Source organism: Phallusia mammillata, chromosome 2 (assembly GCF_965637545.1).
Source record: "Phallusia mammillata chromosome 2, kaPhaMamm4.hap1.1, whole genome shotgun sequence".
Lineage (NCBI taxonomy): Eukaryota > Metazoa > Chordata > Ascidiacea > Phlebobranchia > Ascidiidae > Phallusia > Phallusia mammillata.
Window position 1 is genome coordinate 12235741 of NC_137253.1, and position 25744 is coordinate 12261484.

The 25744-nt window shown below is 40.9% G+C and overlaps 1 protein-coding gene across 3 annotated transcripts in view; it reads right to left on the reverse strand.

Moving 5' to 3' along the window:
- Positions 1-19280, reverse strand: part of LOC145212515 (transducin-like enhancer protein 1) — a 33372-nt gene extending 14092 nt beyond the window's left edge. For 2 of the 3 annotated variants that reach the window (XM_080080655.1, XM_080080654.1), the window contains exons 1-7: positions 19120-19280; positions 16909-17003; positions 15466-15529; positions 13444-13488; positions 1984-2046; positions 1568-1642; positions 889-1264 (exon numbers count right to left, since the gene is read on the reverse strand). In XM_080080655.1, the coding sequence (XP_079936781.1) occupies positions 889-1264; positions 1568-1642; positions 1984-2046; positions 13444-13488; positions 15466-15529; positions 16909-17003; positions 19120-19140 (739 nt within the window). In that variant the 5' untranslated portion in view covers positions 19141-19280. The remainder of the gene's footprint in view (positions 1-888; positions 1265-1567; positions 1643-1983; positions 2047-13443; positions 13489-15465; positions 15530-16908; positions 17004-19119) is intronic. The other variant, XM_080080656.1, reaches the window with a different exon arrangement.
- Positions 19281-25744: the final 6464 nt, after the last annotated feature.

The window sequence follows — 25744 nt, forward strand, 5'->3', positions numbered from 1 at the left end:
CGACACAAAAAATCCAATGCGGGCAGACGAGAAAAGAAAGGGCGCATCGTAGCAGGATCCACGAAGAGCAGGAAATAATAAAAAAACAGCGTAATTAGATTTTAAATATGTGTTCGTGGGCGTGAGGCAGAGACGCGGCGACGGACTGAGATGAATAATAAATAGTCAAATCGTTGCCTTGCATTATTAATGGTGCATTTTCGGCGCGGTAATGTTCAGTGGCGTTGCCTCTAATGCTGCAGACCGGTCGTTGGTAACACAATCAGACAGGCAACGAAAACCCTCGGGATTTGAAAGCGGGGGTGCATGAAGAATTAATGGATCGGTTCCGAGCGGAAAAGGAGTTTGTGGGACAAGGGGCGGGAGAGTTTGTGTTTTTTGTCTTTCATCAGGGACTTGAATTAAACATGTCCGGCGATTTTTCGGACTCTTTGAGGCTTAACGTGCTAGGGAGAGTGTATTGGATAAATAATGGGCCAGTGGTGCTACCTAATGCCTAATTTGTACCCAACGAAAGTCGCTAAAAAGTTTAAATCACACATGAAATTTGAAACAGTGGTAATTATGATCCTGATGTTCTCTGCTATAATTTTATACATATTAGCAAACTTTCATGGAATCAAAATTAATAGTTAACTGAACTCTTAACTACAAATATCTTTACCCTTCTTGACCCAATTTTACACCTAATATTTGTCAGTGTAGGTATTCTTTCCTTAATACACTTCTCATACTATAGCAGTTAAGGACCAAGTTAAGAAGTTTTTCGCCACATATTGCTGCTACCGGCCGTAGCTGATATTTGCATATCAACACGCCTGCATATATGAGCCCACTTCACGCCTTCACACAAAACCAGGATGTAAATCAGCACCAAATTCCACCCACCTATCGTCGCATGTTCGCCTCCCGGTCTCCGGCTCTCGTCCTTACTGCTGCTAGTGGGCGCTACCAACGCGGAAGCGCTCGTCGGTGGGATCCCACGCACCCCGGCAAACATTAGAGGGTGGGACGGCAGCAGGCCCTGTTGCATTGCTAACAGGTTAGCGTTAGCTGCTGCAGCGAAGGCGGCGTTGGACGAGGTTGCTGGAAGCCCACTGGCCGGAAAACCTGCCGCGCCCGAATGTGGAGGTAAAGGTGGAGGAGCTATCCCGTTGGCCGACGCGAACGCAGCTGCCATGGCAGCCTGTGCGCTCATTGGTGGATGGGCGGAGGGACCAGCGCCGCCCGAATGGGCCATCAGGTTCTGCACCTGAAGCTGTTGCTACACAATAACGAAAGCAATTGTTAGTCATTCTAAACCGAAATTTACAAACAGTTAAGCACGACTACACTAAGCAAAAAGCACGTGGATTGAAAACATGTTTTGTCGTATTATTTTTGAGTTTAAGAAACAATTCGACACAATAGTTTGAGTTGTCTTTAATTAGTCGTAGCTTGTCCACCCTTATTCCTTGTCTATTTTTTGTCCCGAGTGTCAAAAAGTGTTTATATCAAGGGTTTTTTATTGGAATGTTACTTTCAAAGACTTCACATCCCATACAGAATGCACACGCGTCAAACCTACCCCTATAATCTGGTTGAGTTCGGCCATAGTCACCTGCTTTGCTCGCTCAACTGCAGATGCTACCTGTTGCTGGTGCTGCAAAAATATCCACAGATAAGGTTAAAAAGTACATAACCACGCTGTAAATTCAACACAAATGACTTGAAAACACGATTCCCAGATTTTGATTATACTGTACGTTCAAAACAGCATCGAAACGTTTAATCATTACTAAAGAGTTAGAAGTGCTAAAAATCAGTTGTATGCTTAAAACCATGCATAGAAGAATAAAAATCGAAACTCAAAGTGTAAAAAATATTAAACGCTTATTGACTTTCAAATTTTCCAATTGGTAGTTTTAACAATTCTCATAATAAAGCAAAATTTGACAAAGGCTCTGTTATTATATCGTTTTACATGTGAATTCAACCGCATACCTCTTGTGAAAGCAAGGGGATGATTTGGGCGCAGATGATCCCGAGTCGCTTTGAAATCTCAGTCTGGAAAGCAAAGAAAACAAAAAAATAAATAAACAGGCTTGAACGTGACCATAGCCACCATGACCTATTTAGGACCACGTTGGCGAAAGTCTTCATTGCATAATCGCATGTGAATGTCATACTACACGTAGCAGTGCCAATGCTATGTGTTATGCACCATAGTAATTTGAATAGGTATAACAAAACATTGTTTAAAGTTAATATGCTTAGCTTTAACGGCTGATTCTGTGTATTTTTACCAAGTTCTGTTAAAGCCATGAAACCACTTTTGGAACAACCTAATAAAGCAATGAAATATTTTTCGCCTATCCGACTTGAAATATCAAGTTAGTTTTATCTTCAAACTCTAAAATTTTAGTTTCACCCGCAAGTCTAGCGAAAAAATGACTTACTCTGATGTGGTACACAACTCACAACGCTAATTAGAAATCCGAACAGACGACAAGTGGCCTACGGGCGACCCTGTAGAGACAGCTGCGCCTCACGAGAAGGCTGACTTTAATTTCCAGGCCAAATCAGCAGTAAATGCGTACAAGCAATCATCCTGTCGGGATGGGTTAGTGTGATGGATCGAATTTGTTCTGCCACCCTCAAAGTCAGATTAGTCGTTTTGTCTTCTGTTACGCCCACAAACGCTTTGTACAACATGAGTTGTGGATTTTAAACGGTATTCGATCGGGGGTAGCAACATGGAACCCCGAAGTAGCAAATGAGTGGTTGTTAGTATACGAGTTTATCAAATTTGCAGGCATTACATGTGTGCACTTTGGTTTTTGCCATACTGATTTAAATGACAAATAAGTTTTTCTTGCATTTAAAACGATATTTTGCCACAATTTATCGTTGTAGATTACACAAAGTTTGCACAAAAGCACAACAAGGTACCTTCCTATCTCAGGACCTATCGACATAAGCAAAAATTCGTTACCGTCAAGTCCCATTTAACTTTGAAGCCCTTACATCTTTCGCACAATCAGAGTGGGCTTCGAACTTCGTCAAGCGGTAAAGCTTTCCACGCTCAAAGCGTAATTAGCGGCGCGCTTAAAGTCGTTCGCGATGTCGATTTCAAAGCGCTAGTCCGCAATTTGCAACCGCTAATCGTCGCACGAAGCGTTTGTGGCTTGCTTGGAGCTTCCCGCAGCGGAGGGCCAGGTTTCTGCCTGAGCATGAGCTTGACAAATACGGTAATAGTGTGTGGCGTGTGTGCTGTTGGTTGTTAAGTCTGTCAGCACCGTCGGCCCAACTTAAAACACACTGCCTGTTTGCATTTTCCACATGTCAAGATTCTAGCAGCAGGTGTTTGTATTTCTGAAGTAGACACAAGTTTAATCCAACGCACAGAACCCACACAAATGTATTTTAAGATATCGGCCACATGGCGTAAGCATGACAGATAATGGTGGCTTGTGCATCAAAGTAAGTTGCCTTTAAATATTGCATATAGCGTATTAACAAATAAGACATTTCGTGACAAGCAAAATTTTCACCAAAAAAAGTTGTTTCGCTGGTTCGGCCGCACACAGATGGCCCAGTACAATGATTTACATTTAATCTGTTTCGGCGTTTGTTTCAACACGTGTCTCAGGAAACAAAAGACACTGGCAACAAGACCTAACCATCAGCGATTGTCTTCTGCATACGACAGCGCCGTCAAAATGATGCTTTTTTCGGCGTTATGTTTCACTATAATGTCGCCGCTGTAAGTGGAAACAAAAGCAATACAAAAATATCCCAGTTTTAAGCACTGAGTCGTAACCACCTACAGTGCTCAAACCCGATGTTAGAACCGTTTCCCTTTCGGCTCCGGTTACAAATTGACTGGGAAAGGGCTGGATTGTTCGTCCGGCCCAGATGACTGACGTTTGACAACAGTCTGCGGCAAAGAGGCGCGGTTGTTTTGAGGTATGAGCTGCTCCCTGTGTTTTGCCTCTAATTCCTCCTTTGCAGGGTGGCCGAAATTAGCCTAGGTTGCATTTCCAACGCACATGCATTAGTTAATCTGTTTATACAGGTTCGAATCCCACATTAGTCATAGTTGCCATAGGTTTTACAATTGGTAACCGTAAAGGGGCTTTACAAAAACAATACATGGGCTTTACAAAACAATACATTACGCGGTAAAAATAAGCGTATGAATTGAAACATGGGAAATTATATGAAAGTGCCTCAAACTATTTAAACCAACCAAACAACCTAATCTATTCACGTTCCGGGCGTTTTTTGGCACCCGCTAAAAAAATGAATAAACTCGTAATTGGCCATTTTTAGACATATGGTAGTAAGTGTTAAGAGTATTAAGCGAGCGTAAATCGGACAGCCTAAATTTCAACATCACGTTTTAGCAGACGACCCGAATTCCACTCTCTCCATAAAGCTGACAGACAGACAGACTAAAAAGATGTTTGCACACGGCTTTGGCGATTGACGCTGTCGGGCAATATATGTAAAAGATCCGGGTGGTAAATCAACAGCGTATTGACGAGGGCCCTTGAGCAAACGCGAGAGACACTGGTGAAGCCACAATGACCATGCACTGTCTCTTGTGTGAGGACAAGGCACCCCTGTCCTGATTTAAGCTATTGAGACAAATCGTGAGTTGCAATTGACGTCTTTTTACCAGAAAGTGGGAAACCGTAATGAGAAGCGAAACCGTAGGCAATTGGTTAGCAGGAATTTTTTGATTAGGAAATCTCAAAGACTGTATTGTTAAGGCAAGCAATAAATTCGAGTTTAATGATATACTGTTGGTTCGTGTATTGTGATAAGCGTATGGTGCGAATCTAATATTTTTATGGTTTCAAAATATGTTTGAGGTCACGTTTACCGCTTAGTGACACCTAAAATAGAGATAAAAAGATAACCTGTTAAAATATCCGAATTCGTCCATGTAAATCATTTCAGTCTATTTTCGTTTTTACGATATTTATTGCATTATCTGACAAAATATCGATTGGTATTTCTTAGAATTCCGTCGAATTCGTACAATGATTTAAACTTCCTGACAAATGGCACCAACCCGCCGATTTAAAATTCCAACTGACTAAAAAGATAGGTGTATGCAATATAAACATCCCTGCTAGATTGACACCACAAGCAATGGGCACAAAAAGCAAGAGAGAACCCAGCATGAACCAACGGTTTGTAACCCAATAGCCGTGATGGCTTCCACATAGGATTAAAATTACTGCGCCGAACGCAAGATTTCCCCCAAAGCATCAACCAGTGGAGAAACGAGCGTTAATGCATTAGAGGCCAAACGCTTATTGTCCCGTCAAACAGGGAGTGCGTATTTGTGGTGACTACATAGCATGTCTAGGTAGCGCCTATTTGTGGAGTTGCCGCAACACAACGTCTCCGGGCGCAGAGCAATCGCCTCATGTTTACAATACAAACACGAGGCCAATGTTCTTCTTGTCCGCTTTCAGTGCTGCGATTTGCGCGTTTCCAGGCGGCCCGAAGCGGCGCTTTTGAACCGCGCGAATTACAAGACACGTAAGTAGATTGTTGTTGTAACGTTTGCGCACACTTTGACGGTCGAGATGTACAGACGAGGGGCTTACACTGAAAAGTTGAACGACTTGTAGTCCGATTATGGAATGAATCACTATGACTTTGTGTACCATGTAGGCAAGTGTCTAAACCAAGGGTGTCCAACTCGTACACACCGCCGTGCCAAATTTAGATTTAAAATGTACTCGCGTGCCAACTTTTGGTACTTTTTCCAAACCATTTCCTAAACGTCTTAACCGTACCGGCTCAATTATGATACTCCAAAAACCTTTTAATATGTTTATGCGACACAAGATATAAATAGTTTGCAACGGGGCTTACGTTTTGTTAAACAAACTAACAAATTAATTAGTGGGTTGTGTAACTTTACTACTGATAAATCTTTACTGAAGTTAGAATCACGGCCAAGAAGAATCAATAGAAACAAATTTAATTGCGTGACAAATCCTAATGTTTACCATCTGAATTTGCAAAAGCTTGTGTGCCATTTTCAAATGCTCTGCGTGCCACTTTTGACACGCGTGCCACGTGTTGGACACCCCTGGTCTAAACGATTAAATCAAGGCAAGCCTTGGCTGTATGCAAATTGTATTTACCTAACGTCACAGTAAATTACATGTTCAAACAAACCAAACATAATCTGCCACACATAACAAGAGTGTTCGATGCACCTGTTAAAACAATGACACACTAATCTTTAATATTTACTCCAATAACACACCGTATTATAGGATTTAACATCCCTAAATGGCGGTGAACCACCGTAGACTTTACATAACACACAACTGTTAATCACTTACTGTAGTGCAATGCACCAATGTTGAAATAGCGTAAAACAGTCATGGAAAAGAACTAAGTCCTCTGCTATAAAAAGTCGAGATGTGTTGTTCGCGACTAAGATAGTTTACAGAAACATGTGCTTGGCACGCGCGCTTAAACTTCGAGAATTTAGTCATTTCCTGATGGGGCAAATAATGCGATAGTAATTGCACTAAAGGTCAGATTTTGAAGTGTTTTTTGTTAATAGTTTGGTGTTTTACGGGAAGTTTAGCATAACGATGCGAAAATAAGAGCAGGGAAAAGCATGACACCTCAAGCGGCGACAAAATGTGAAGCAAACCATGCAATATGTTTAAGTGCGCATCTTTTTGCACCATGAAGCTAAAAATAAAACATCGGATGCATAACAATGTGAAAAAGAAAAAGTAACCAATGCATTATGCCCAAAGACCGAGAAATCACAAATTAGCGAGCGTTTGACCGGAACGACACGGCTAACCGCACATAATCGTCTCACAGGGTCACTTGAGGTCAATATATCTGTCCAGGTCGATTCTTGCGCGGTGCAAGCCTAGTTAATCGATTGATGAGTAAATTGTTTGGCCTCATTGCGAATTCGGTCTAATTGGCGATTAGCGATCGCAGAGGAAAGAGATGAAGAGCACGCAGGAAGATTTATGATATTGATTAAACAGGGATTTCAAATATATAAACTCATAAGAAAAAATCCAACACACAGGTTTGGATATCAGTTGGGAAATAACTATAAAATCAAATCGTAAAAAAGCAGAACAAACTACAGGAGCCAAAAATCCGCAATCCGCTAACGACCTATTTTTTACCGCAAATCGTTCATATGTCATACACGACCAATTAAAAAAATGCCTGTATTATTTCTTAATTGGATGCAACTACAAACAAAAATGCAGATTTTAAAGTATAACAGTGTAAAGGATCCATCACTATTTTGACTTTAAACAATTGACAAGTGCTATTCTAGGATGCTAAGGAAAAAGACATGGTCCCTAGGGTTCAGAGCACAGTGTGATTAGTCGACCAACACACTTCGGCATATGGTTCGGGTCGTTTAACGGGCAACCCAAGCCCCGGACCTGGCTGAGAGCTGCTTGCGACAGACAATAGCAAGACTGTGATCGAAATTGTCCTAAACGAATTTGTCGCATTTGCAGGAGTCGCCATTAAATATTCATGCGCCGGCACAAACAACCACGCCAAAAGCATTTTTCGTGCCCGAACGGAGAGAGAAAAAGGTGATAAAGGAAATTATGTCTCGATTTTAGGTACTGTCATGCATCAATGTTCGAATTTTCTCAAAAGGACAAGAAAACGTTTTGCAAAAAAGCATGACAGCTGATAAAGTGGTAAAATTTGTCAAAGATATCTGTGTGTTTGACTATTTTGGGCAACCTTACAGATAAACTTCGCAGTTCATTATTAATTTCGACTTAAATGATGTATTTTTGTGCAATTTTATACGAATTTCACAATGTAGCTTTTGCAAAACTTCCAAAATAAGCAAGCTCGGCACATTATAAGGGGAATGATGGGTAAAGAAGCGATTCAGACAGAATGTTAAACACGAATCCAAACAATGTCCACAAGCGACTCAAGACACGTTCCAATGTCATCCTAAGTTCATGACCACTTTCGGAAAAAGTCGACGTTCTTCATTAATCTTAACTATTCCTAACATGACACGAATGGTCTGTACATCACACACAAGTCGGCGGGAACGTCTGGCTTCTGACACGGGTGTGGTCACAAAACACACGTGTAACGTTTGTTGAGGAACAAAGCCGTTTTTCAGGTTAACAGATTTTACCCCGGATTGAGTGAGCGCTTCCGTTACGCTTGATTAAACGCAATTGGATTTCATAAATACACGCAAGGTGGCGATGAAAGGCCGTAAAGGCGTTGACTGTTTGTGGTTTAATACTTTGACCTGCAAAAAACGTTGTTAAAATTGAAAACACGAAATTTTGTGTAATTTTTGTGCAAAGAATGCCAGCATGTTTTTTGTTCTCACATGGGAGATTCGGGTTCAAACGCTTTAACACTTAATTGTAAACCATATTTCCGATTTCGCTAATGCTGTTTTTAAAACTGTATCTAAACGGGTGCAATTGAAAGCTTAATTCAGCACAGCGCCCAAAATATTCGTTTTATAGCCAACCTAAAGCTTCCGTTACCCGGTCGTTGCTATGTATGTAGTTACGGCCTAATGCCACCGGGTTCATGGCCAAGCGACTCACAAACAAGGCTTTGAAGCGAAAGGGGGCATGCGGAGGTATTGTGTGCAGTCCCCCCATACACTTTGACTGTGGTAGGAAAACCGGGTTTGGGTAAGGAAGATCAAAATCGTTGTTGGCGCAACCGCAGTCGAAGTCAACAAAGCGTGACGCGCGTGTCATGGTCTATTGATCGCGTGACGAACACGTAAACCTCAGTTTCACTGGATTGCCTAAACACTACACTAATGCAATGGGTTCTGTATGTTAGGGGTCTCGTTTGAGCTCAAGTTTCCAAACCACCACAGCAGATGTCAACGCTGTGCAAACATATACATTTTCTTAAGCCCAATTCAGGTGTGGTCGTGCGTCTGGCGTAACATGCCACCTGTCACATTTAGCTATGGCTTTGAGGCGCAAAGTTGGGATTCCTAAAGTGCAACTTCTGCAACAAATGTTAGTTTCAGTTCGGCGCTCCTTCAATAACAAATCAGACAAGCCGATAAGCAAGAATCGTTTTTAAATATCTCGTTTCAATATCCTTCAGAATTTAGGCTGCCGACTTTATCATCAAACATCAACGAATTCCTGATATTCCATGGCAAACTTTCGTCAAGTGTAAAAAAAACCATTCAAAACCGTACGTTTCCTACTGGATGTATATTAATTTGTTTAACATCACAGTTACAACGTAACCCCCAATTTTACCTTACGCCTATATAACAGCATGTAACAGTACAAATATTGGCCTTCATGTATTTTCAATTTTTTAACATGTTAGCTAACTGTACGAGTTATGCAAAAGTAATTGCCCAGGCGGGTGCAAACAGGTTTGAAGTACATCCAATATGAAGTTATGGCGACAATAAGCAACGGAACGTGTAACTTTCGTTTAAATGATGTGTCGCGCGTGATACTTAATCGAACGACTTAAAAACACTGCGAAGCTCCGGTCCCTCGGCTGCGCTATAATTGCAATTCTTGGGTTATTTCCACAGGGGATATGAATTACTCGCCATCGTCCCGGAGGACTTTCTCACAGGCCTTGTCGCAATCAATCAGAACTAGATCAGCTTCCGTTGTTCGCAAGAGAGCATCTGTTGACGACCAAGTTCGCAAAAGTAGAATCAATTGCTCGCGGAACGAGACATCAATTTACAGGATTTTGCATGGTTGGGAAAGGCAGCTCTAAACATAACCATCAATTGTTTATGAACCTACCGGTCCGTTGTAAGCCCTCGCAACCACAAGCACACACATGCATGGTGAAGTGCTTGGGCAGTCAATCATCGCTGCGGTGCAGGCAAGCTCGTATTACAAGGAAATCAGGCGGCGGGCGGCATTTGAAGGCGTACTGACACGGCGATCTACCGATAGTCGACCGCGATAAGTGGCGGGCAGCAGGCGCGGCGATGTATCGGCCGCGGAATTTTCTGTTTCAAACGGTAGCACACCCGTTGGATGTTGATACGCTGAGCAGTGTGCATGGCCAAAGCTAATGCCGAAACAACCACAAACAGTGGTTGTAACAGTCCGACAAAGCGTGTGTGGCTGTGTCCATATCAGCAACGCGCATGAGCTGTCCAAAACGATATGGTTTTCACTGTGTGACCGCAGTCTGTCGATTATTGCACGGCATTGAACTGTACGCCGATTTAAGAACAGACATGCGGCCGACGTGTGTGTTTTTCTAAACCTGGGTGGGCCCTGAGGGCGCTTTGCATTTTTCCACAAGCCAGGGCTTAAGTTGTGTTTACTTGTGGAATCTCTCAACTAGGGTCGAGTTGGACAGTTGAGGCGCCGCGCATACGATGGATTGAGCAGTCTACAGTCTGCCAGTGAGCGTGATGCAATGCCAGCCATTTCACGGAGCGGTGGCGCAGCGAAATGTCAATGCCTTGTTGTGTCAACAGCTCTGCGTGTGATTAGGCTCCACCGTCGCTTTAAAACGCAATCCTTCAGCCTGATGCAAGATCGCTTTACCGCCACAAAGATTCATGTTCAAGCTGTGCGTTTAGCGTATTTAGACTTCGCGAACCGTTGTAGCGACTGCTCGAGTCGAAAGCCACACTGTTTCAAAGAAGCAGGTCCATTTCATGCATGGTCGGATCTGTGCTGGTAATCCGAGGCGGCCACAAGCGGCGCAGGCCCGGGACGCACTTAGGAGCTGTGTGATCGCGGTCTCAGATAACGTGTGGTCTGCATCTAGACACGCCGCGCTGCCAAGAGATCCAAATCTAAATACTCTGTCTCTGAGCCAAGCTGGTGGCGCACATTACAGGCATGACTCTGGCATTAAAATACCACGACATGGCTTACATAAGCTATACTTGTCGATGTGATATATAACTGCCCTGATCAAGGACACGACTTGGCAATAACGCGTATTGGGATGATGGACTGTAAGGCATGTTGAAATACCGTGCCAGACTGCGCCCATTATAAGGGATTTACCATTGAAGGCTGTTGTTGACTCCCAAGAAAAAAATGTAACGCAAACACATCACTATATTTATTTGCTATTAAGTGTAAACAGACTAAAACAGCAATCCTGGCAAAACCTGATTGATTCGCTTTTATGCAAACATACAGAGCACGTTCGCAGGGTATTAACGACAAAAGCCGGCGGCGGAAAAGGCAATTTCATTGAAATACATTGTCCTGCTTTTGTAATCCTCTGCGACGCTACAACGCTCGCGTTGAACAACATAACGATCACACACACACACCCGTACAACCCAAATCTGTCAGTGTGTTGAATAACCTTCTCAGCGTTTGATGTCTCATAACGACGAGCCAGCGCCTTAGCTCGCCAAAGCCGTGGTATTATCCACCCCGTTTGATGAAATAATAGCTCCCGCCGCAGTCCCATGGCGGGTTATCCGGAAACGTAGCGAGAGCCAGAAAATAACGCTCAGCATTATGTATGGCGCAGCGTCTCGTGGATGATCGGCCGTGTAAAGCGATTACCGCACTTTCGCTATTGCTGGAAGTACAGTATTCATAAATGCGCAAATGCGGAAAGTGTTGTAACCATAACACTCGGGCATTAGGATTTGTTATAAGCCGTTTTTTTTATTATAACATTATTGAAATAATATTGTAGAAACTATACGTACAGGGTTGGCAACTTTCCACCATATCGCAGTTTGCTCTACTAGGCTATGTATTGAATTAGGCAACGTTAAAAATACCTATACAAAGGCCTCTTGACCTAAATATTTTAGACCATTATTCCTTATTCACCAAGTGTTAAACCAAGACAAAATCATCTGTTTTTGGCCAATACTCACAGGCCTGAACAATTCAACCTTTTCTTTTTTGCGGTGCAACAACAGTTTAATGTGACCACGGGTTGTCGATACGACAGCAACGTAAACCAATTAAGGCCGTAGAGAAGCAGCGCCGCGAAACGGAAGGGCTTAGCAACGTGAGGCTGATATTTTCCAACCAGGCATGGTTTATTTATAGCGACAAAATCAAGAGGCCCCACTTATGACCACTTATGCGCGTTCAACCAAGTCGGTCGAGGTTGTGTAATGCTCAACACAAGTAGCCGTGTCGATGGCACTCGAAACGACTTCAATAAACGAACATGCGGGAATGAATGCATCGGCCCCAGTCGCCGTGGTTTGCGTTGTTTCCACGAAGTGCTAAGGATATGTGGGTTAAGCGGGCCTGTGCGATAACCTTTTCAGTAGCTTGTAAGTTATTATCATGTTATTATGACTTTACTCGTACCAATATATTAACAACATGTTATTATAAATTTGCCCGTACCAATACATTAACAACATGTTATTATAACTTTGCTCGTACCAATATATTGACAACGATAGTTAGATGCTAGAAATGCGCATGGGTACATTATAGGATAAATACAGCGCCAAATTGGAAAGTCATCAGGTAGTATAGATACATTGGAAAAAGGGTCTAATATTTTGGCTACACCAGTAAAATAATACAAATGTGGTAACAACTATAAGCTATCGACAAATAGTCCGTAACACAAAAAAAAATGTAAACATCTCACAACTTACATGCAATTGAATTAAGCAATTTCCTTCATATGATTAAACCCGCACACTAGATTTTGTGTTTGCGGAGGTAATAACGATTTCCCCAGTTAAGAAAACAAGTTAACAGCAGCAGTTAAATGTTTGGCTTGACATGGAAACTCCAGGTTGGCGCCCATATCGACAGCTCTCATACACACTTGAGCGCCGCCGATAAACGCTTCCCAACCTACTCAAAAGCATGGAAGACACACCGTGTGCGTCCCTCGATTATTTCAAAGAGCCCAAATTACCCTCCGGGAGCCCCTGAGCTCTCGAGAAACAATCCAGGTCTACTAAGGGCCTGAACGCGGCTCCTTGATACTTAGACAGTGTGTCAGGGGGCGGTGGCTTAGAGTTTTGCCTATTAGGCCACTCAAGGATCACATAAAGGCGCTCTTGATTGAAATTTTGCGGGCATACTGGCGACATGGCAAGTGCCAGCTGCAGTACTTATTTGCTACATCGCCCCTTGATCACTTTTACAACCGACAACAGAACTGATTAATGCCTCTGCTCAAGTGGGAAACACTAAATTGATAACTCAATACAGCCAATACAAAATAGCGTTTAAGTCTGATAAAGATGGCGCTTTTGTCTTGAACATTCAACTTCAAGCAGGAGGGAACTTGGCCGAATGGTCCGGCGCGCCTGACCCCCATATACAGACTTCAAAAAAAAACTTTGATCGGGATTTGTCCCCAGGAGTGTCCTGGGTTCGAACCCCGTGAAAAAAAGAAGTTGCCGTATCAAAATTGTGTCCGATAATCAATAAACACAAATAAAAACAATATGCTACCAACCTGTTTGTGCATTTCGATATTCAGACCGTACGACATCTCATAGTACTGCAAAATAATAATAAAACACTTAGAGTAAAATTAACAATACTTTTTATTATAAAGTACACTGATAGTTTCCCGTTGTGTTTTTACAAAGAAAAGAGCAACTGTATTCCTCAAACTCTAGTGCTGAAGGTGATATTTAATCATTTACGCCGATAGGTTTAGAACAGTGGTTCTCAAACTCGGTTTTCGGGGCCGCTTGCGGCTCCCAACAACTTATTTTGCGGCTCGCACCAGACCTCAGAAAACCACCAAACATTGCTATTTTAGCTTTTAAAGTCATAATTTTTAGTGATTTTCTCAAGGTTTTGTTTTTTTGCGGCTCCCATACACACTTAAAAAAATAACATTTGGCCCCGACAATAAAAAAGTTTGAGAACCACTGGTTTAGAAGCTTCATAATAGCATTTACTTCTCAATGTATTCACATAAAACAACAAGAATTTTCGAAGTACCATGTTGTTATGAAACTATACCCAAGTTATGCAACAACAACCGCTTCAAAGGGAACGGAAGAGTTAAAGCATGTTGTAGTTGCTCGGTATTAACTATTTGCTATTCAATATGGGAACGCTAAACAATTTGAATGTTTCCGGTTTGCCTTTGGGAGGCCTTACTTCCAAGTCACCAGCTGTCAGCTCTGGCAAACGCCGAGCAATAGGCCCGCATTGAATTACTGTAAGCGTGAGTTTGATAACTTCCCCAATTCGTTGGCCCCGTCCGATGGTGGAGGGCAATGGGATCGCCTTGCAAAGTTGCGAATTATATGCTGAAATGCTAAAATTGATTCAGGCCAACAAATAAAAACGACGACATTAACATAAACACGAAAAAAGTAATTTCAAAATATATGAACTTTTTGTGCGAGATTTGTGTGTTAACTTCATTTTGGTGTGCAAATGCCTTGAAGTAACCGGTTTATTCCATATAAGGGGCAAAGGTAATATATTTACGAACAACAAACGGTTTAGTAATGAAATATCCTTTTAATGTAGGTCACTTGCGAGATTTGTGCGTTAATTTCTCTGTGGGTGCCATTGACTTAAAGTAAGTGATTTATAATGGGAAAGGTAATATTTTTAAACAAAACAGTAGCTTTAGCAATAAAATATCCTTACAAATCAAATCAATTGGGCCACAATATGCGTACATCTGTAATTCAACGCAACATCCCGACTCGGGCATGAGAAGGCCACTTGTAAGTGACATTTCCTTGTCATAATATCTTCGTCACAATAGACTGGCACGCTAAGAGGGATGAATTGCTTCATCACATCCACTCTGCGGTGATACCAGCTGCTCTATATAGTTACAATGCCGAACGTGAGTAGCTAAGACCGGATAAAATCTAACAATGGCATACAGTAAAAAACGAGCATGCTGTATATGCTTATAGGGCAGTGGTTTTCAACTCATTTCGGCCATGGACCACCGGCCCAGTAAAAATAATATCGTGGACCACATCTTTTTGGAGCAAGATTGAAGTATGCATCCGAAACAACCATTTGGGCTTAAAACATAACTCTTTAAAACCGATTTTCAAGAAGTGAGATACAATTATTAACAGGTAACATTTTGATACACTTTCAATATGTAATATGCAATCATCTCCAGTTTATCAACAAATTTAGTGGATGTCCTGTGGACCACCCAAAAAGACACCATGGACCACCAGTTGAGAACCACTGTTATAGACCCTATGGTTTGCAAAAAAATGACCAAAACGGCACCCCGACCAAATCCGCGGTTTGTGGTTACAAGGTGGGCCGCAGCGTAATGGGTACAGACAATAGCGTGGGTCGCCTAAAGGAAGGAACCAATAGATCACGATTGTTTTACGCGGCCCGCTATACCGAGCAATAAAGCCCTCCCTTCGTTTTTGAATGGCTGGAAATTTTTCGCCCTCTGACATATACCGCTGGTCGATGTGCATGAGTGTTGTACATGATCAGCGCTTTGACAGGAGACATAGGGACTTACCATAACGTATTGACGCTGCATCTCAGTTTTCTCGCTTGCAAGCTTCTCACATTCCATCTTTAGGCTGAAATATAACAATAACTTAACGTAAAATCACATACAAATATATGAGTAAAATTAGACAAATAAAAAGTGAAAATGTTGACGTATTTAATGTGTTTAAACTCTATAATTTAAATTCAAACTAAACATTGCACTTTTGTCGCGCAATCGGCACTAAAAGAACAAACGGTTCAAATTAGAAATCCCCAACAACGGTTTATTGATGTGATGCAGCAATAAGGATGTGGCTTTAAACAAATTTAGTTTATAAACATAAGGCTAAATCGTTTTCACACGGTGCGTCAAATAAAATACATATTTGCTCTGACAACGCACTAAGTCGGGAATTTCTAGCCCTACGTTGTTCCCCCACACAAAACGAAATTTCGCTTTTGTATGTTCCGGCGAAAGTGTATCAGCCAAAACCGTGGGGACGCAAAACCGTGGGGACGCAAAAACGAGGGACTATAAAATTGTGTAAACTCAAGTGACTGTTGGTAAACCATGGCGGAAAGCTGTTAATCGAAACGCCACAGCGAAGGAACAAAAAGAGCAATTAAACACAATACAGGGGAACCGGGTAATTATTGCCAGAAAACAAGTTTGTATGTAAACAACACCACTATGTACACGCCTTATTGCCTGCGCTGAAGACTTAAGGGCTGCACAAAGGGCGTGTGCACTGTTGATACAAGGCCGTGATTGTCTAGCGCAGAGTCAACATCGACTTTTGGTTCGTCGTGGTTCCCGTCAAGACTATAGACTGCCCCTCTCCTTTGCGCAGATGTGTGTACTCAAGCAAACACAACAGGTAATGTATATGTACCCACACGCGTATGTGCTTTCGTGTGTGCGCGGGCACTGGTGCGTGCGTTTTGGAGTGTCGTAAGCATTGCTTTACTACCGACAGTAACGAGCTAATTGCTTTCCCCGGACAGACTAGAGAAACTACAATCCATCAATTTTTACGAGAGTGACAGTGAATTTTATGCGTTTCCAAAAGCGAAGGTTTTCTGCCCTTTTGATTTGGTCACGTACTTGACGCGATTCCCAAAATATTTAGCGCCTGAAATGCCGTCATAAACACACGTTATAGAAATGCATGTTCTACCACATAATCCAAGATAATATGTAGTTTTTTGAGTGGTTTAAGTTCAACAGCTGCCTTAAAACGCAAATTTTTTCTCGAAAGAGATAGTGCAAGTGCAAAAACTTGCGGCCGACCTATACGTAATCTATATCCCTCAAACGATAGCGTAAGTATGTAATCGAATACAATAGTCATTGTGTGTTGCTGGTTCTGCCCCATAAAGTCTGATTTAAAGTGATCAACTCACAAAAACAGAAAAAAAAAACGATTTAAATCATGAATCGTTTATTTCTCGGCCATCTATCACCCACCTGTGATTGTGGGCTTGGAGATAGTTAAAGTCCTCCTTGATGCGGTCACAGAACTCCGGAATGCTGGTTTTGAACGCCTGCCCGGCTCCAGGACCCTAAAAAGGCCAGGACAAAATAAACACAAGAGGCTGAGTGGGCCACAACAAGGGCGTCTGTCGATCGTCGTACGACAACAAGCGTATTTGCGACTCTTACACTGTTGGTTTAGTGAATCGGTTAGATTATAGACGTCTTGTGATGTTTTTGATCGTTCTGACGCCCTGGCATTTCAAATGTTATTTCAATATCGACACATAGATTTTCCAGTTATGCCATGTTCAAACGTATCGGCTTGTTTTGTACCGATGGCGACAACTATTTCCAAAGACGTGTATTAGAACAAACGCGGGAAAAAGCCCAAAGCTACCAACCTACACACCAGATTGAAAGTTAGACGAACGACACCAAATCGTTCAAATTACTCTCACACTAAAACCACAAATTGGCTGTTCAGCCAAAACAGGGTCGTGCGTTGCTCGGATCAAAGGACCAAAGCTTAGAGCTACTTTCAAACGCTTATAGTCAGTCAAGAGGCAGAGCCCATACATGGCTGTCTGGTATTGCGCCCGATGACCCTTCATCTTGTGATTATTTTATGAGTTCCCGGAACGTGGCAATAAGCGATATTATGTTCTTCGCGAAACTGAATTAATAAAATCGAGATAAAGCCTAATTAGCTTGACAAAGAAATCATGTAGCCTCACAGAAACTTATTTTCTTGGCATTATATTTTAACAGTTAACAATGTAAATCGATCAATATAAATCACAAACTAACTTCAAGTCCTTAACCGGATTTTGAAATAATGGGAAAGGTAGCTGCATTGTTTGTTTGTTTTTTTTATTTCCAAATATTGCTTTATTTTAACACACCCAGATAACCAACCAACAACATTAAAACTTTAGTTTTCATGCCGTACCGCACCATTGGGCAACTATAAAACAGTAGTTGGGTCGTTTTTGTCCATTACCAAAAAGTTGCACAAGGGAACGTTAAACCCCGCGCGTTTATAAGAGATCACCGAACGAGACCCATAAAGCGCTGAGCAATTGTTTGCGAAAGGGAACATGCACACAGTGGTGCCCCGGTAAACCTTGATCAGTGATCGTTACCAAAACTAGCAGCGAGCTATCATCATGTAGCACAAACAGTTGGCATGCGCAAACAAACTGGTGTTTGCAGTGCCAACGCTCATGTTGCAGTGTCATTAAATTTATCGTCGACGGTACACAAAGGCTTAATCGGGCAACGCAAAACCGAATGTTAGTTCGTTACTTGTGATTCTGGCGCAACTCGGGCCCTCTTAAAATTTGGCAAGCAAACAGCCGTAAAGCTTCACTGTCGGGCCTTCATACAGCGACCTACGGAGAGTCATTTTCGGCACAACGATGCATGTAAAACGTGTTTGCAGATGCCTTGCTGTTTCGCCATAAAACATACACGCAAAAGCGCTGCGCTTAACGACGCTTGTTGCGGAAAGACGTGGATTTATGTATTTACTCGCACTGAAATGCCTCGTGGTTTTTATTGTTACAGCGTCTGGATTTCAATAAAAATAGCCGTCCTACGTGGCCAGGGTAATCCCAGCAGTTAACAACGCGAGGAAAAGGCTTTAAATCGCTTGTTTTGCTTTAAGCGGAGATATTTGGTCGCACAAACAGGGGCCGCGTCTCGTCAAGTGCTGCCACTTATTCGCCAGCACTCGAAATGAAGGGGTTTGTCGCCAGGAAATAGCACGGCTGTTTGTTAACGCTCGGCCCGGGACTCCGCAAACATTAACCCTTCGTGGCGAAGCACTAAGTCAACAGGCTAAACACACAACGACAGCAGTACGGGGTACATGCTAAAATTTGGCCAACGCCCGGCGACAACAATGATTTTCAACGCGGGCGGAGTAAGCTAAAGGATCGATATAGGCGCGTATGAAATAATTCGCCCGGCATGGACACTCCGCTGTTTGACAAGTAAACACCCGATGTCAGTTTATTATGTCGCGCCTTCCTGTCGAGTTCCAAACAAGTCACACTAACCGTTTGGCGGTAGATCAATTTATACAAAGCATCGATGCCTGATGGGTGAAATTTTAACATCATAGTAAGACATAACGGTAAAACAAAACTAGGAATATGATATATATTCCCCTATACATTGTGTACCAAAGATAAATCTTACCGGTGGCCTGTTGGGAAACATGTTCGGTATCTTGTCCGATGGCACTTTTATGGTTAAATCCTTTTCCAGTTAATGAGAAAAGTAATATCAAGCGCACCAAACGGGTGGGCACACATGTATTACAAAATTCTAAAAGCAACCTGAAAATCAAAGGCACATGACAAGAAAGTACAGGTCAATTATACAGTCTTGTCCACAAGCACCTAGGTCGTTTCATCTGCCCAACAAGCTGTAATTTGCGGCAATCGCCTTCCTATGTACCGAAATAACGTTTGGTGGTTAAATATTGCTTAACAATTGCGCAAACAATTGCTTCCCCCTGCGCGATTTCGCTCAATATTTACTCAAAAGCGACTAGGCCAGTTCCTGCATTTGCGCCTAATGCACTGGTTTATGTTGCAATCGAGAACGGTACTTGGCATTTTTGAGGACAATTAACAGCTACAACATAGCTCTCGCATCGAGATGCACTTTACGGTGCTAACCGATAAACTCATGACAAATTCTGACGTAATAGGTAATGTGCCTCATCAAAACTACATTATTTTGATATCTTATGTTGCCAAAAACAACAACCACAGTATCACCTGGCTAGGCTGACGGTATAAAATTTAAAAAAAATGTGGCTACATTAGACTAATAACAATGTTCAACAAATGTGGATAGATTATACAAAACTATAAATCATGTTGAAAACGATAGCGCAGTGTAATACATTCGGCCATGCTATCAAACCAACATGATAATAGTGCTTTTATAATCACGTTATGACACTAGTCATGCCTCGAGTAAAGTCCTTAGTGCTAACTGAGCAAATCTTTCTAGCTGACCCAATACGCGAAGTTAAAATCACAAGCCGCATTATTCCCTTAACATCACAAGCAAAAAGACCCACACAGGCCCAAACACACTTCACGGCCATTCTTTCAACTGACTGCCATTGAATAGAGTACCTCAAGTACCATTCAGGGTGCTCTCCAAATCCAACTTAGCAGTGTCTCAACCAAGGCAACAACGCAAAAGGAACTGGGAGTGTCAGTACAAACAAGCCCTCAACTGAACCAGCACAAGAAATCAGTTACATTTACACGGTTACCTCTTACACTAACCACAAGCACAGTCAGTCTTTCAAATACCGATATATTCCTATAGTATCTGGGCGTAAATCAAAGCTTTGCATGATTGCTAATTTACTTCAGCTTTCTAATCCTGTTCAAAAACACGTCAACAAGAAAACGACAACGCTGTCTTGAAGAGACAAGAGAATGCGGGTACTGTTGAAAACACAAACCCATTCATTATTCATAATGTCCCAGCATTTTGACCTAAATAGAGTTTAAGTCATACGAAACAATGGCGTGTGTAGCATCGATGATAAACCAGTTTCAATGTGAGTTTTTATTCCACCCAAGGTCTTCAGTCAAGTCTTATGTTACAAATTCCAAGCCAAACATCTCCTCACCTATGACACTACAACTCATGAAACGGTGGAAAAACTAGCTGAATTACAAGAAGCTGTTCTTAACTTATTTCTGAGCTCGTATTGCTTTGTAACAATCATTTTCTCGTTCAGTAAAGCTGCTGAAAAATGTCACCACTTACTACTAATATGTCACAGTACTGTATTACAAGCTCAGCAACATGCCAACGAAGTGTGTAGCACAGGAGTTCAGGTCTTTCCTACTGCTAAAGCTAGTGGGTCTATGCTAACAGGATGTGCCTCTGCATATACAAGCCGTGTTGTCTGCCGACACAGGAGATGAAACGCAAACGAACCGCAAACGGCGGCGTCTGAACCAAGATTGCCCCCCTTTTTCACACTTCGTGCTTTATGACAATGATACTTTTGCAAATGACCGTAACTAACACAGTTGGTGGCCGCACGACATAACAGACAATAATGTGGTCACCCACTTATGTCAGCACAAGCTGGCTTTCACTGCGGAAACAAAAGGGAAAAGGGAGAACCCTGAAGAACGCTTCGTTGACAAATTGACGGACTCCACGTGGCGTCGAAAACTAAACCAATAGTCGATGCTTTACGTACGTCAATCCATCCAACGTGGAGTCTCAGACATGCGAATGTATTGACAGCGTTACAGGACAGTATGATAAGTGTTGATTGTCGGTAGTCCTATTTAGTTCTTGGAATTTGGAAACTGCCATTATTATTTGCTTCATTATACTATATTTTTAATTTCAATGCAGTCGAACTAAATTAATCGTTCGGAGAGAGCCGGTATTTGAAAGCCCATTTCCTCTAATGTTATATTCCTGTTGGTAATAAGATTATACCGGATAAGTTGTCATTACAAATATGTGAGTGATCTAATGAATTATAATTTTAAAACTGCAGATTTATGTAAAGTTAAAATAGAGGAATAAAATACTTTTTCGGGATATTTTTGATGGCTTTAGTACATTTTTTGGTGGTTTTATACTTGTTTTATGTGTTTTTTTACGTTTGCGATCTTACTTACTTGCGGTCACCATGGTTCTTGTGGACTAACGATTTTGCGTTATCATTAAATCATAATATGGAACATCAACTATGTTTATGTTCCGTCAAAATATCTTGTGTACAAAAACCACAAATACCTACAGTGAATGTTGCCGTGTTTATTTACTGAATTCGGCTGGTCGATTATTTGTAATGTGCAGCGATTTGGTTGCGTTAAAACATTTCAGATCTACCACACAAAACGTTGCGCGGTTTGGTTTAAAAATCAAATTAACATATCTTCGAAAATCAAACCTGAATAGTTTTCTACTATTGGAAGAAACCTAAGAGTGATAAAATTGTTAAATTTATACAGAAACCAAAAGCATAGAACTGCCAAAAAAATTCCGACTTTCGACTTTATTAACAATTTAACAAAGTTACCCGTTTTTTATTTCGTCGAAACAAAGCAAAAATTACAGCCTACCACATAAAATGAACCAAAGTCTATCATAGATACTTTTCTTAAGTGTCCATCATTTAGCCTACGTGACCAAAAAATCATCAAAACACACTTGACAGTGGAATGAAGCAATTTGTTGTCTAATGTGTTTAAATATATGACACATGAACAAGACGTTAGTTGAGATTAGTATTCAACCGTAACCTACATCCATTTGCGACTGACTGGTGCTTCAGTGTTTCCTTTGCTCTCTAGCAGCACCTTGTGATAATATAATCTGGAGTGTGCCATACCGAATGTATCAAGTCTACATTTGAATCAATCGGATTTGGTCAAAATATCAAAGGTGCTTTTGACAGAATTAAAATTTTGCTTATCTTATTTGTTTAAAAGTTGTCGTTAGCTTCAAACGCTATCAAAGGGGGAAAAGTAGACAAATAACTAATATTACTTAATTGTGATAGAAACCCTACAGACTATATCAAAACTTACCGTATGCCATTACTGTCCCCTCTTTCGCCGCATCCCCCAAAAGGTTTCTCATTTTTTAACAACCCATTTTCGTAAAAATCAGCCATCTTTTTTTGCGTCCTGTTTGACTTTAGTGCGGTGCATTGTGGGTTTCGTTTATATTTCTTGCGAAGTTGCTTTTTGATTAGTTCATGCCATAGACAGCTTATTACAAGTGAACATCCTTTTAATTTTAAATCAAAATTCATTTCGATTTTAAGTCGTGGGTTTTTATACCTTGTTGTTGTGGGGTAGGCTTTGATATCTGTTACATGCGGCAAATGAGACATTGCGCATGCGCGTGTACGCCACGCGGTCCCTGTCTGTTTACTCGACGTTGATTGGTTCGAAGAGAAACCAGTGGTGCGTAACAAGTCGCGATTGGCCGAAGGAGATCATGCGGGGCGCATTTTGTTCGGAAACGTCCATTTTCGTCTGTGCTGTGAACTGCATAGTTGCTGGTTTAATGTAGTTGTTTGTGTATACATTTTTTAATAGGTCGGCACTGGTTTGGGTTAAGGAGAGTGATAGCATTTTCTGTTATGGATGTACTGCAAAAATTAGGTTTTAATCGAGGCAAAAAAGTCATGTGCAATGAGAACAACTGTAAAACGTGAGTCTAACAAAGAACATTTAGTGTTTTTTTTAATAAGTAATAAACCGATCAGTTAATTTTACAGTATGGTACGTTTTGATATTTTAACATTAATACTGGTATGTGTGGTTATCGACGTTGTTTGTTTACGAAGTGGCGCACGCGCAGCAACCTTGCTACTTGCTAGGCTGCTGCTGGTTGTGGTCTGTGGCGAAAAGTCACGTGATGTGTAAAATTTGGTGCCTGATTTTTTTCTGCTTGCTTAACTGTGTTAATTCAGCTTGCAGTGTTGGTAAGCAAGTATTAAAGGTATTTTGCTGTTTTTTGGCTGTGACGATTATAATTGTTGGTATAAGGGTTACATAATAATAAAGATATCTTTGTTTTGTTAAAAATGCTTTGTTTGATAAAAGTGAATTGTAATGGTGAACACCAGATTTAGGTTTGAGAATAGAAGTGTACATAAAATGAGCTGCTGAATTACAAGCATGAAGTGTTACTTCTAAAAATAAAAGCTCTGAAGGAAATTGCACGAAAACAATTTTCTAGTGAAACTAATTTTAATTTGTACATGTATTTAGGTAGGTGGTTTTCTTGTCAAACAGTATTGATATCGTGTGACAAACTTAAGTTTTTATTTGATTGGTTTAAATACAAAAACGTCCATCTCAATTGATCCTTTTTACCATCTCAATTTGAGTTAAAAAATAGAAGACTAGAAAAAGCGTAGTCTTGTTTTTTAAGGAATAAATAACAATTTCTTGCTAGAGATTATGTCATGTATCATAGACAAAAAGTAAATGAGACACCTCTTAATATTTGTATTTTTCGTTTCAACTCGCTCCAAGAGCGCACTGGGCACATTACTTTGTTCCTTTGCTTTCAAAGTAGCGATTTTTAACTTGTGTTACCAATAAATTTCACCTTTTCCATGCAGTAGTCAATTTTGGTTGTGTTATATCTATAAAAAGACCCACAGTCACTTCGTTTTTTGCCAGTTTGGTAAAAATCACTACTAGTGGTCGGTGCTACAGGCAAAAAGGATATGTTTTTCGAGAAATAAAAAAGTCAAGAAATATGAGAACCCTAGTAATGCTGCTTGGTGAATAATGTAGTGCAACTGTGCTGCTATATTGTGTTTCACCAGGTGAAATCACCTCAAATTGTAAAGGGCTCTGCACACCAGACGCGGTTGACGGTTGCAGCTAGCGATGTTGGCGGATTTTTCGTGTAACGTTTGGCGCGACGTTGGCCCTTCACACCTGCAGTGCGGTTGACGTCAATGACTTTTGTTGCTAAGACAACTGGGTCAATGTGTTTGACATATTGAGTGTTTCTACTTATTTAAGAAACTTGCTACAAAATTCTGTTGAGTTTATGTTGTGACAAAATATAACAGTGATCGTCATCCCACTGTAAAATGTTTCCAAAAACAATTGCAACAGCAATATTGGATTTAGTTTATTTCTGTCATTGCTGTTGAAACACACGTTCCTGTTTTACAGACACTTCATGTTTTAAAGTTGGCAATATAATAGCAATAACATAAATGAACACAATTTTAAAAACACAAGATTGCAGAAATGCAAAAAAAACACAATCATATGACAACATATATACAAAAAAGCTTAAATGTAAAAAGGTGCATGTTCATTTTAATTTCATCACAAACTTGCACATTGTTGCACAATCACAATGATGCTAGATGTTGTGAAATGCAAGAAAAAGCTTGTGGCATTTTTTTCTGAAGTTTGTAACTTCATCATTTTGCTGTGCGATGTTGGATGAGGTTTTCATTGGAAAATTGCTTTCTATAGTCTGACAAACATGTCACAAATTCATGTCTTGAATTCTGGAAACATATGGAACAGTTGATCAGCAGAAACTACATTTTTATTCAAGTATACTAACCTGGAAATCCATTTATACACACATTTTTGTTTCTTGCCATGAAGTTACAGTTCTGCAACAAATCATAGTTGTTAAAGGAACAATACATTTAGAATTTATACCAAAATTCACCTACACCTAGGCTCATATGAATAGTGTGTTTAGAATTAAATGTTTTATAATGCTCTACGGGGGTATATATATATATATACTGTTTTATGTACATGATTGTTGCCATTGTTCTATTGGTCTGCTGGTGTGTGGAGCATATATATATAAGTGTTTTATATTGACAGGAGCAATTTATAATTCAGTCTGTTTTGAGTTCAAATCCCAAGCACAAATGACAAACTTCCTTTCTATATGTTTGAACCAACCCTGTGTACTGAGGTGATTGAATACTGTAGCACTTATTACATGTGCACGGTTAAAAAATCAATCTTGTATAAGAGCAAGATTCTTTGTCAACATTCCTATTTGTCTAATAACCTCTGTTTTGTTTATAAAATCGCACTGTGGTGATAAAATGTCCCAACAGTTGTTTAGTACCCTGTATTTTTATTTTTGTAGTACCAACAAACTATTTTTAATCGGTGCATCTAAAATATACAGGATCGCTTGGTGCACCTTGATATTACTTGGTGCATCTTAATATAGCATGGTGCACATTTATATCGCTTGGTTCACCCTCATATAGCATGGTGCACCTTTATTTTGGACGGTGCAA